At 34.5% G+C, this 12,648-nt stretch overlaps 7 protein-coding genes across 7 annotated transcripts; 2 read left to right on the top strand and 5 right to left on the bottom strand.

The window, feature by feature from the left end:
- Window positions 1–481: 481 nt before the first annotated feature.
- ANP1 (Anp1p) lies at window positions 482–2,022 on the top strand (the record flags this gene model as incomplete). Its single annotated transcript, XM_020219552.1, has 1 exon — window positions 482–2,022. The coding sequence occupies exon 1, from the start codon at window positions 682–684 to the stop codon at window positions 2,020–2,022; it is 1,341 nt and encodes a 446-aa protein (XP_020077650.1). The 5' UTR covers window positions 482–681.
- Window positions 2,023–3,256: 1,234 nt separating this feature from the next.
- On the bottom strand, window positions 3,257–3,503 carry HYPBUDRAFT_151997 (uncharacterized protein). Its single transcript, XM_020220789.1, has one exon. It carries the CDS (start codon window positions 3,480–3,482, stop codon window positions 3,321–3,323), a length of 162 nt encoding a protein of 53 aa, XP_020077649.1. The 5' UTR covers window positions 3,483–3,503; the 3' UTR covers window positions 3,257–3,320.
- Window positions 3,504–3,625: 122 nt separating this feature from the next.
- On the top strand, window positions 3,626–7,436 carry RGA2 (Rga2p; the record flags this gene model as incomplete). Its single annotated transcript, XM_020222700.1, has 1 exon — window positions 3,626–7,436. Exon 1 carries the CDS (start codon window positions 3,792–3,794, stop codon window positions 7,434–7,436), a length of 3,645 nt encoding a protein of 1,214 aa, XP_020077648.1. The 5' UTR covers window positions 3,626–3,791.
- Window positions 7,437–7,629: 193 nt separating this feature from the next.
- Window positions 7,630–8,116, bottom strand: HYPBUDRAFT_151996 (uncharacterized protein). The gene has a single exon (XM_020220788.1). The coding sequence runs from the start codon at window positions 7,972–7,974 to the stop codon at window positions 7,738–7,740; it is 237 nt and encodes a 78-aa protein (XP_020077647.1). The 5' UTR covers window positions 7,975–8,116; the 3' UTR covers window positions 7,630–7,737.
- A 104-nt stretch (window positions 8,117–8,220) lies between these two features.
- CRD2 (Crd2p) lies at window positions 8,221–8,457 on the bottom strand (the record flags this gene model as incomplete). The annotated part of the gene is made up of 1 exon (XM_020219551.1): window positions 8,221–8,457. Exon 1 carries the CDS (start codon window positions 8,449–8,451, stop codon window positions 8,221–8,223), a length of 231 nt encoding a protein of 76 aa, XP_020077646.1. The 5' UTR covers window positions 8,452–8,457.
- A 334-nt stretch (window positions 8,458–8,791) lies between these two features.
- HYPBUDRAFT_151995 (fungal specific transcription factor domain-containing protein) lies at window positions 8,792–10,661 on the bottom strand. Its single transcript, XM_020220787.1, has one exon. It carries the CDS (start codon window positions 10,531–10,533, stop codon window positions 8,887–8,889), a length of 1,647 nt encoding a protein of 548 aa, XP_020077645.1. The 5' UTR covers window positions 10,534–10,661; the 3' UTR covers window positions 8,792–8,886.
- A 429-nt stretch (window positions 10,662–11,090) lies between these two features.
- ASK1 (Ask1p) lies at window positions 11,091–12,647 on the bottom strand (the record flags this gene model as incomplete). The annotated part of the gene is made up of 1 exon (XM_020223962.1): window positions 11,091–12,647. A coding segment is annotated over one exon (1,557 nt), but the record flags the coding sequence as incomplete, so codon positions are not given.
- Window position 12,648: the final 1 nt, after the last annotated feature.

Here is a 12,648-nt window from a genome sequence, read left to right as displayed (position 1 = left end):
TCTGCTATATAATTAGTGAACTCGTCAACGGCGCGTACTACATGTCGTATTGTATCGTATTGTATCGTATGGTGTATGAAAGGTTTGTCGTAATAGATCGTATTAAAAACGATAGGTCGTATTCGAAATATGACATATCGTTTGAAGAATATGATACATCATATTCAAATGTGATACATCATATTCAAATGTGATACATTATATTTAAATGTGATACATTATATTTAAATGTGATACATTATATTTCGAAGGTGATACATGATATTTGAAATGTGATACATGATATTTGAAATGTGATGTATCGTTTTACAAATGGGATGCGTCGTGGAGGTAATAAGCGAGGTCCACGTGACATCTTGCACGTGACTAGCTCATTTTTGCACAAAATCGATGAGCGAAAATTATTTTTTTTTTTTTTTATATTTTTAGTTGGCTTTTTGGTTCGGAAAAATAAACAAGACAGTTTTTTTCGTTTGTATGGGATTTTTCGTTCTTTCTTTGGGAATTTCAACATACATCAAAAGAGAAAAAAAAAAATAGCTGTTTAGCCCAACGTCAGCACCGACACTCCACACAACAGCCCATTCATAATAGCTTCTTTGGATAAAGAGTAAGGTGAGTTCCATTTGAAAAATTAGAAATTGATTTGAGTGGGATTTTGATTCGAGTTAAGAATTCAAAATGACAGCATCGTATACTTCATCAAAAGATGCATCGATATCGCTAACACTTAAGAAGACATTTGAGATACATCGTACTAAGGTTATGATAGGATGTATTATTACGGTGATATTGCTTTTATTGAAACTTTTATTATTACCATTTGAAACATTATATACGCCTAATTTTAATAATTATCAAAGCGTTCAATATTATGATTTAGCTCATTACTCCGGATCCAATGATGGATGGCAAAGAGATGAAAGGGTGTTATTCTGTGTACCATTGCGTGATGCAGCAGCCCATTTACCAATGTTTTTTGGACATATGAAAAATTTAACTTATCCACATAATTTAATTGATTTAGCATTTTTAGTTAGTGATTCAAGTGATGACACTATGGGATCATTGAAAAAACATTTAAATGAAATACAAAATAATCCCGATCCATCATTTAGATTTGGAGAAATAGAAATATTTGAAAAGGATTTTGGACAAATTATTGGACAATCATTTAGTGATCGTCATGGATTTGCTGCACAAGGACCAAGAAGAAAGTTAATGGCTAGAGCTAGAAATTGGTTATGGACAGTAGCAATCAAACCATATCATTCACATGTTTATTGGAGAGATGCTGATGTTGAAACGGTTGCACCAACAATTTTAGAAGATTTAATGCATCATGATAAAGATGTTATTGTACCTAATGTTTGGCGACCTTTACCGGATTGGTTAGGGAACCAGCAACCGTACGATTTAAATTCCTGGCAAGAATCGGATGGAGGATTACAATTAGCTGAAAGTTTAGATGAAGATGCATGTATTGTGGAAGGCTATGTTGAATATCAAACATGGAGACCTCATTTAGCTTATTTAAGAGATCCCTACGGAGATCCTGAAGTTGAAATGGACTTAGATGGTATTGGAGGAGTTTCAATTTTAACAAAGGCAAAAGTTTTCAAATCAGGATCTCATTTCCCAGCATTTTCATTTGAAAAACATGCAGAAACTGAAGCTTTTGGTAAATTAAGTAAAAGAATGGGTTATTCAGTGATTGGTTTACCTCATTATGTCATTTGGCATATTTATGAACCTTCAAGTGATGATTTAAAACATATGGAATGGATGGCCTTAGAAGAAATTAGACAAAAGGAAGAAGCTAAAATTAAAAAAGTTTATGATAAAGTTTGGGGCAAAGCTTTTGATGATGTTCAAGACAAATGGTTAAAAGAACGTAATAACTTTTTGAAAAATACTGATATGTCTCATTTAAGAAATATCGAAGTTGATTGGTCTGGTGCTGATGATTGGAATATTGATGAAAGTCAATCGGATAAAAAATTAGCTGACTTTAATCCTTAATTGTGCATTTTATTTCTTCTATTCCTTCTTTTGTTTTACTTTATCTTTATTTCGTCTTTTTGTCATATATACTTTAATTAAACCCTATAACTATTATACCCGTAGTACAAATTTGGTTGACATTTCAATTTAAATTCGCTGCAAAAATTATTCTCTACTTAATCTACTACTTGTACAGCTATTCTATTTCTACATTACTTGTACCATCACTTACTGTTACTTCTCTTACTTCCAATCTTAATTCATATTCATATACTTTATACTCTATTCAATACCCGAATTTTTCCCAATTGAGCAAAAAATAAAATGAAATAAAACTGTCTCACATTTTTCAAAATGATATATCACATCCTTCATAATACCTTATTCTTATTTACACTTTTTAAGCTTGCCAATACTTCCTCTTCTTTATACTTTAGTCTTTAGATCAATTCGTTCTTTCAAAAAGCTTTTTGCTTATCCAATAAGGTTTCATATCTCAAAAAATCTCACTATCTGACTATACCCGACTAAAAGTATTTAGCCGCCCTGATCTTTTTATCCTTCCCTTCGCTTCTCTATTGCTAAATTCCCAAGGACTTGAGTAGATTGTCGTTCATAATCTCCCAATCCTATTGATAATAGTTGGTGGTATCACTGGTTTCTTTTCCTTTGCTTCCGGGTACCTGTATCATTCTTTTCTGATATCCATTCCAGTGAATCAGATCTGAATTTATATTTGCTTACATTAGGATATACTTACATTACAATCGTAATTACATTGCGATCGTACTTACATTACAATCGTTTATTTGTTTGTTTGTTGTTGGCTTGTTGATTTTCCTTTGTGCTGTGCTTCTTCCTGCAAAGTAAATGAATTCATAGTTCAATTATTTGGTTCCCATAAGATTTTATTCTCTTTTAGTTGACTTGTTTCTGCCAATCATCCAATACCATACCCTGGTTCATCTTCCAGATTACCTTTTCATTCTCACTTAAAACGTGTTTAAGTTTAAGTATCTTTTTTTTTGATTAGGCTTTTGAGCTTTGTTTTTTTTGGGTTTTTTGAGTGTTTTTGTCAGTGACAAAAAAAAAAATAGATTGACAACTAAAAATACTCGCTCACTTTACTCAGACTAAATCAAAAACCATCTATTTTTGTCATCCTTCACTTTAAGTTTCTTTAACGTTTATTGAAGATATTTTCTGATCCTGGATAGTGGAAAACTTGATTTTGAATTACCATTTTTCTTCTCTTTTTTGGTTTTTCGCTGGTAATCAACAAATAACAAAAATACGAAAAAGCGAACTATCGACATTCACTTTATTAACATCTTGAGTACTGAAACTTGTCTTGAGATTCCATTTACTTGTTGTTCCCTGGAAACGAAATTCATTCCTCGATAGCTCTTCAAGTAGTCATATGTTATTGTGAACTGAAACAAACCGAAATCGTTCGTATACACAAGTTTCAATTCCATTCAAATCAATTTTGATTCTCCTTCTGTTACCAATTCGTTTTAGATTGAACATTTTCGTCTTATTGTGCATTGTCGTCATATAATCCCGATTCCCATCACCCATTTTTTTTTTTTATTTTTATTCACTGTTATTTTCTTTGATCTTTTTTTTTTTTTTTCCCCATTTGCTTTGGATAAAAATTTTAATTAAGTCAAATTTGATATTGTGTTTGATCTGGTGGTTAAGTTTTCATTTCTAATTAATTCACTTAAATCACCCTGGCCGTTTCCTTCCCCTAGCTATTAAACTATATTCTATTCAAGGGAAAAATGAGTCTGGAAATCAATTTCACTCATGAAATCAATAATAGCTATGATGATGACGGCGCCTTACAATCTTGTAAGAAATGTAACTTGCCCATATATGAAGGACATGCTTACGAGTTAGGTGATGATAGATGGCATATTAACTGTTTCAAATGTTCAAAATGTGAAAGCTCTCTTGGCTGTAATTCAAATTTTTTGGTCTTAGGAAATGGTAATTTAATCTGTTCCAATTGTTCTTACAATTGTAAACAATGTGGTAAAAAAATCGATGATTTAGCTATTTTAACTGGTGACCAAGCTTACTGTTCAAGTTGTTTTAAATGTCGATCTTGTAAATTGAAAATTGAAGATTTAAGATATGCAAGAACTTCAAAAGGTTTATTTTGTATGAGCTGTCATGAAAAATTAATTGCTAAAAAGAAAAAAGTTGACTTGAAGAAGAAACAATTGGCATTATTAGAACAACAAAGATTAGCTGATGAAAAACAAGCTAATCTGAAAAATCCTAATTATAATACTCGTCATAGTCATTATCAAAATGAAGAATCTCGTCACTTACAAGATATCTCAAATAATAACACAACTCCAAAATTAAGCAATGGCTCAAGCAAGAGAAATAGTTTGAATAATCAAGGACATAACGCTTCGTCGGACTTATTTTTACATGGTAACAGATCAAGTTCAAGTATGGTCACAAACAAAGATAAAAGCTTACCTCCTCCTCCTCCACCCCCTCCACCTCATGAAGGTGAATATAATAGCGCAAGAGACTCCTTCCATTCTACCAAGACTGATAATTCTATTACCTCAATTTCAAATTCTCAATTTACAGGTACCACAAATGAATCAAATAATGATAAAAATCACCAACCAACTCAAGTTGCACCATCACAATCCCAAGAAGAAGACTTTTCTATTGAAGAAGTCAATGACAGTGATGATGAATTGAATATGAAAAAACAAAAATTAGAAAAAGGTGTTAGTCAAAATTCATCTCAATCCGATCATAACGGTATCATACTAGATATTATAGATTCCATGAGTGAACCCACTACTCCAAAAGTTACTTCATCAAGAAAGGATTCTAACTCTTTAGAGCCACCGGTTGATCTTACTCCTAAAAATAAAGAGTCAGTTTCTAAAACTGAAAATCCAGAAGATAAAGTGGAAGAAAATGAATCACCAAGCAAAAAGTTTAGAGGTAAAAACTTACTTATCTTATCACCAAACCAATACCACGATAATGGATTCCATAATGCGAACAATATTCAACCATCAATCACATCGCCTAGAAAGAATAACAACACAAATTTAGCACCTGAAGAACATGCTAGATCCAATTGCCCTTCACCATTTGCTAAAGCCAATAGACAAGCCAGAGTAGTTGAAACTAATGACGAAATTCAAAATGAGGGCTTGAATATTGATGACTACGATAGCTATTATAAAGGTAATAAGGAAATGGGTACTCCAAAACGCCCTAATTCTGGCAATGTCACTACAACTGTTATGTCTTCACCTCCTCCAAAAGCTCCGTTACCATCTGTACCTTCAACTCCTATTAAATCCTCCATAATGAGCACTGAAACTCCTAGATCAGAAGCAAGAAGTCTAGCAAACGAACCAAGAGGTTTAGGCCTAGAGGGTGTTGAATATCCTGAAAAAAAATCCCAAAGGTCATCAAGAATTATTGGTAATGTTACTCCTGCAGTTACAAACTTAGAGGATACTCTAAATGATAATGAATACGGATCTGCACAAAGTCAATCACAAGGCCAAACATCGGTTTCGAGAAAAAATACAATCAGAACTCCAAAACTTAGTCTCAAACATAAGAGATCTATTAGTAATGGCAGTAATTCAGGTATTACTGGCAAATTTGGCTTCTTTAAATCGAAAGATGAAAATAACGTTATGAGTAGCTCGGGTAGCATAAAAGGTCATTCACGTCATGTTTCAGATGGTTCTATCTCTAATGGTGGGTCAGCATTTACGACCCCTCCATTACCATTTACTTCCCCGATGAACCAACTTGGATTTTCTAGAGACCATACCAGGTCAACATCAGACACTCCATTTTTGGCTAGCATTGATAATAACAATGGCGGAACCTTAGCAGGCCAACAAACTGATTTACATAGACATGAATTAGAATTGAGATCCTTGAAGGCTGATATTTACCAGTTAGAAATTCAAAAACAAACATTGAATAATGATGTCAAAAAATTAACAAATGATAAATCAAAATTAAATCAAGAAGTAAGAACATTACAATCGAGAATAGTGAAAGATAGTAACCAACAACAAGATTTATCAAAAGAAATTGGCTCCTTAGAAATCAGAAAGAAGAAATTACTCGAAATCAATCAAAGTCTTTCAGAAGAAAATCATCAACTTGAATTATCAATCAAAAATGGCAAAAATGGTGGAAGTGCTACATCAATTAATGCGCACCCTTCACCACCGATTGGACCTGGCTCCCAAGGAAGACGTGGATCAAGTTCTGATATTACCAATGATAGTACGAGTAATTCTAATTTTACGAATCTTGCATCTACTTCATCTTCATCCCTTATAGCTGGGGCCCCATATTCCGAGACCGGTATTGATACTGATACTACAATGGTTGAAACACATAAGGCCACTAGATTGAAATTTTGGAGAAGACCTAAGATCAGTAATGTTAATTCACCGGTTATTGTAAATACTGGAGTTCATCATAAAGAAAGTCAGGATCTGTCTAATTCAAATAATGGAGAAGCAATTAATTCCAATAATGGAAGTGGAGCACATCATAGTCACAGTAATTCAAACAATCATCATAATGGATCAAATGGAAATTCAACTTTAGATCCATCGCTGGCTGATGGATCCAACAATAAAAAGGGGTTAGGATCATTTATTACTAAATCAAGATCTACTAATATCTTGGATTCATTTTTAACCAATAATAGTAATAACAATAGTAATGATTCTACACCATCAATATCTGAAAATGGAGGGGTGAGTAATGCACCATTATTTACTTCTACTGTTCAAAGAAGAGCAGATTATGAAAACGAAAGAGTACCTTTAATTGTTACTAAATGTATAGAAGAAGTTGAAAAAAGAGGTTTGGATATGGAAGGTATTTACCGTATATCAGGTGGTAATTCAGCAATTGTTTCTATTGAGAATGCATTTAGTGGGTTAACTGCCAATGCTTCAAGTGATGAAAAACAAATGAACAAATTAAATGAAACAATTGATGTTGATATAAATGCGGTTACTTCAGCATTGAAAAGATATTTAAGAAAATTACCTGATCCATTAATTCCATATAATATTTATGATGACTTTATCAAGGTTAGTTCAGCTAATGCACCAAATAAATCAGACAAGAGATTATTAGACTTGAAGAACCGAGTTATTGCTAAATTACCACCTGCAAATAAGCATATTTTATTCTTATTATGCAAACATTTATCATTGGTTAACTCATATCAATCAGTGAACAGAATGGGATATAAGAACTTATCAGTTGTTTTTGCTCCAACCCTAGCTAGAGACGCTACAGGTGAAAAAGAAATGGTTGATATGGGTTATAGAAATGATGTTACTGAATTCTTATTGAATAATCATGAACAAGTATTTGAAGGTTATTCATAATTTTGAATGTTCATTTATCATAATTTTTTTATCTTGAATTTTTTTCTCTTTTCAATGCTGCTGCAGATTCTACAGTATTTCCCTTGTGACTTTATTCTTCTTGATTCAATTATCTCCTTTTATATAATATATTTGAATTTATGTATTTCAGTTCTTATTAAACGATATACGATACTTTATTTACTATTCTTTTATTTTTTTGGGGCCTTTCTTTTTTGCGGAATCATTGGCTTCGAATGCAAGTATTTGTCGTAAAGGGTCATTATAATATATATACAAGAATTAACAAAGCATGATACAATTAATGGATATCTTTGATCTGGGGATTCAGATATAATTCATATCTTTTATGACCAACTCGAATTAAGTGTTCAATTACTGTGAATGATTTTTTTGGAACCTTTTGGTTTTTACGGAATTCTTCTCTGATGAAACTTCTCCAGTGTTCTCTGGTTTCTTCTGGTTTAGTCTTCACCACCCGTATACTGCTTCTATAAAGCTTGAGCACTTCTCTTTGTAAACCAGATAAGCGAGCCATCTTTTGAATTGTCAAAGAAGCAAGCAGGAAAGCTGTAGCTACAAAAATCTGATTTATTCTCTTCACGGCCCAATGTCGCCATGTCGCTCTACGTTTGATCCGTAAAATGTCGCGCGTCCGTACACCTACACAAAAAGACTCGATTCCCAAAAAAGAATTAAAATATTATGATAAGATAAGATTATATAAAATAAATAAATAGTTAAGTAATAAGGTCATTAGCTAATATACAGTTTGTAAGGGTCTTTACATACCAGTAAAGTCGGTTTCACCTTCTCTAACGCCATCACAAGCAGTGTTAGAAACACCACAGGTACAAGAGCCTTTAGCTCTTTTACCACAAGCACAAGCATCACTAGCAGCAGGAGTAACATTTTCAACAGCAGCCTTTTCACAAGTACAGTGTAAAGCAGCTTCTTTACCACAAGAACAGGTAGATTTTTTAGCACAAACACATTCAGCAGCAGAACAAGCCATTTTGATTTCGATATTAGTTGATAAGATTGGGTTTAAAGATGATTGTTCAATAAAAATAATAGTAGAAAACTAAAGAATTTGACCATCCTTATATACTTTTTAAAATGATCTGACTTCAAGATACGCCTGGCTTTTGCAGCAGCCATTTCCGGTCAAGACCAAAACATAGAGGTCACGTTCTGACCCCGGAAATCGGCGCAGCTGGCCAATGAGAGCGTGCGCGTTTGTCAGCATGACTAAGACCCGCTGGTTTCTGGTGTACGGATGTTTTTGTGCTTATATCGGGGCCGTTTGTTTGGTTGCCTTTTTTGTAAGGGTTTTGTTTTTTTTTGCAACAAAACAAAATTTCAATTGGCAATTTCTTTGTGATGTCATTTTCAGTTCATTGGGGATGGTGATTGAAGGAATGTGGCCATTGTACGGTAAAACCACTCCTTATTGAATAATGAAGGGGAAACAGGTGCTGTCCATCAATGAAGGGGGTGATTGGGAAACGGCAGCAGTGGGATAAGAAAAAATTGGGTTATTTAAATTAGAAGTCTTTGATTTATTCAATTCGTATAGTTTGAGAAGCTTGGAAGTGTAGGATTTGACTTCTTGTTCAGCTTGTTGAACTTGCTTGGGATAATCATTCCTTAGGGAAGCCAATAATAAGAAAACCAAATCACATTGACTTTTGATTTCCTCTGCACTGATTGAATGTTGTAGTTCAGCGCAGTTTTGGATCAGGTAAAGGTAATCAGTAGCAGCTAGTTGTATGTCTTTGATTGCGGCCCACGAGTAGTGGCCTAGGGCTGTATATATTGATATGATTTGTTTGCTTGATTCGTAAAGTATCATATAATGTGATTTGTTAATAATAACCGGAGTTATTGGGCTGATTCGGTATATGTAAAGTAAGGTTTGATGATAGTTCAAGTTCATAACGTGGATACTGTCAATATCAACAACCAGGTTATACCAGTCATCTAGTAACCGCTGCTTTGAGAGTTTCCATTCGTCGTACATTGTTAATTTTTCATTAGTAGTTTGGGGTGAATCTGATAACCTAGCACTTTCTAGTACGTCCCCATCTTCATTTTGGTCACTTACCCTGACTTGGTGCTGCTTATCATTTATAAAATTGAGAATATCACTTTGGATTATACGAAGTTTAATGAAATGCAAGCTATTTTTCTTCAACGCTGGATTCCCTCTGATGTTTGTAATGGTTTTCATTGATTTAGGCATAAGACTCAGATCATCTAGTAATGAAGGTAGCTTGACGTCTATTTGCAGATCCCATATTCCAAATGGCCTATTATAACAGATTGACGCCTGTTTATCTAGGCAATAACAGCTCCAAAATAATCTTCTTTTCAACTCGGTAACAAATGGTAAGTCACCGGTCATCGAAACTCTTTCGGGCTCTATATGAAGGCCTAGCTCAATACAAAACCTAATGCTTATTCCAATAAGATACCAAGCATCGGGGGTGCCAGGCCTCATCATTGAGTACTGGGACCATAATAAAAGCGATTGTAACATTTCTAACCTTGTGATTTCATCATCGTTCTCATTCTTGCTGGGCCCCCAAACTGAATTGACATGCTTGAATGCCTTCCGTTTATAATGGTCGGATACCGACAGCGTATTTTGATTTACGGAAGTCAGGATTGAAATAATCATATATAGAAAGAAAAATCCTCTGTAACGGGTATTTTCGTCGACTTGCGCTGGTTCCAGTTTTTCATGGGGGTCATCGACTTCATACCCTAAGATTTTTGTCCACAATGAAGAGCCGACAAATCCATATATTGGGGTAAAGTACTTGTTCAAGTAATAGTCCCGGTGTATTATTGGAAGTTGGACGTTTAACTGGTTGAAATAAGTCTGTAAGCAATCTTCAGCAAAGCTTCTTGGAGGAACAACATCATTGTGTTCTTCATTCACTTCTGCCTCTTGACTTTCCATGGGGAAGCAGTCATTGAAGAATTGACCCGTCAATTGAGTCCTTTTTATCCCATTGAGCTGTTCCTTAGCTTCTCTCAATCGATCTTCAAGATCTGCAATATATGATCTGCTGATACTCTCGCCGGTCATTGCGTCAATACAAATACACTCTTGTATTCCTGCCTTTACACAGTTCAGACAACGAGGAACTGCTTTATCACACCTCACTTTCCGTGAACGACATCTAGCACAAGCAGTGATAATTCTTGAAATCTTTGTTTTAGCAGCTGCTGAAGTGTTCTCTTCTTCTGCATCTTTTAGTGATACTGCTTTCCTTTGCTTTCTAGTGGATTTCTTGTTGGTCCTTGTTGCTTTTCGAGCCATCCTTATCTTACTTCACTGATTTGCCTGGTTATACATTTTCTTTCAATAGATTGTCGATTTTTGCTGATTTTATTTATTTTTATTTTTTCTAAGCGGGCCGGTACATATTTTGCAACCTCCGGAGGGACCGCGGAATCGATTACACTGAAAATTATATATTAATGGTTTATATTGAATATCTATGAACCCAGTCTTTTGATACTATTCCATCTTTCTCTTAGAATGGGACCGAGGCTGCTGTTAGAGTTGTCGGTAGTATCATTATCGAGTAAGTTATCAAAATTTCGAGAGTTATTATTGTTGTTTTCATCGTCCTCAGGTTCTTTAGCATTATCTTGTTTATCGTTAACATTATGATCTTGGAATAAGTTTGAATAGGACCTTTTTGGATTTTCTTCTTCCTGTTGAATGATTGAATGGTACACTGTAGAATTACGTTCTTGATTTTGAGTTTGAGAGTTGCCTTCAAGAAATACATTTTCCTCATCATCATCTACAGGTAATTTATCTCTTTCACCATTTGACTTTTTGGTAGGAGACCCTTCCACTCTTCTCTTTCTATTCTGTATCTCTATAGTTTCCAATTCTGGTAATGGGGGGACATCTTCATCTTCTGGGTCTTGGTTTGCATCAATTAAGTCCGAAGGTTTATTCTGTAAATCAGGAGGTTGTAAATCGCTGTCATCATCACCATACCTGATCCTAACTCCCAATGGGGTTCTGGTCACGTCAACATCAACATTCAAATCATTGGCACCACTAATTCTGGTTCTCTTACCTCCTGAAGAAAAAATTGGAGTTCGGGGAAATCTTTGTAGTTCCTCATTACTCGTTCTTTTCCTATGATTTGGGGTTACTTCACCAATTTGAATTGGTGATAACTTATTTAATTGTTTATCTGATGAGCTAATTGGTATGTTTTCATGATTTTCTCCATTGCTACTACTACCTCCACTTTTACCAAATGAACTTCTACCGATTTCTGATAGTAATCTTGGTGGTTCTGGTAAAGTAGGTGAAGAATTTATGAAATTTTGAATCATTGATGTTCTTTTATTATCAGCGTTATCGAAAATCTGTGTACGAGCGGATGATTTCTTTGGTGATATTAACACTTTTCTATGGTTATCAAGAGTAACTATGTGAGATTGTTTTGGTTCATTATTTTGATTTCTTCTTATAGGGGATAGGTTATTCATGAGCGTGTTAAACATTTGCTGTGGTTGACTATTAGATGTAGCCACTGGGGGAGGAGGCGCAAAAGTATCATTTGAGTCAAACCTTATAGCAGTGGCTGGTGGACCCATGATATTTTTATTATTGTCATGATCTGCAATGAGAGAAGGTCTAGATGCTAGTTGTGGGGTGGATGCTTGGATTTGATATTGGCTTTGCTGATTCTTCAATAATCCTCTCTGCTGTTCAGCGGTCCAAGTACCGGTTTCTTCACCAGCTTGAATATTCTTAAGCACAGGTCTTTTCAGCGGTTCAAGCGCTTTTTCATTCTCGCTAGTTTCATCATCTGAGGAGTTGAAGTTAGCCACTTTCGAATTTGCTAATGTATTACGTTCTGTAGCTGCCTTTGGATCCTCATCATAATCTTGTATTTCCACTTCAGCTGCTTCTTCTAAGAAATACTTCCAAAAACTAACATTGTTCCAAGCTGCTGATGTCAGGGTTGCATATTTTCGAAGTATAGGAAATAACCTGTCATTTATAATGCTATTTGACCTTGATAAATTGGTATCTATCTGTTGTAAAACTAACGTTATCTCTTGTTCGAGTTTTTCAAGTTCCAAAGTTGATGATCCTCCGCCTAAGTTGTCGTCAATTCTAGTGTGTCTTCTGAGATTTATGGTCGATTTCCTACGAGAGGATGAC

Source organism: Hyphopichia burtonii (genome assembly GCF_001661395.1).
Source record: "Hyphopichia burtonii NRRL Y-1933 unplaced genomic scaffold HYPBUscaffold_2, whole genome shotgun sequence".
NCBI lineage: Eukaryota > Fungi > Ascomycota > Pichiomycetes > Serinales > Debaryomycetaceae > Hyphopichia > Hyphopichia burtonii.
The sequence above is the reverse complement of the archived record's forward strand: the minus strand, read 5'-3'. Positions and strand labels throughout refer to the sequence as shown.

What these genes read in the sequence shown, in the direction of transcription:
- HYPBUDRAFT_151996 (XM_020220788.1), bottom strand. Translation starts at nt 7,974, where the DNA reads ATGGCTCGCTTATCTGGTTTACAAAGAGAAGTGCTCAAGCTTTATAGA.
- HYPBUDRAFT_151997 (XM_020220789.1), bottom strand. Translation starts at nt 3,482, where the DNA reads ATGGAATTGAAACTTGTGTATACGAACGATTTCGGTTTGTTTCAGTTC.
- HYPBUDRAFT_151995 (XM_020220787.1), bottom strand. Translation starts at nt 10,533, where the DNA reads ATGACCGGCGAGAGTATCAGCAGATCATATATTGCAGATCTTGAAGAT.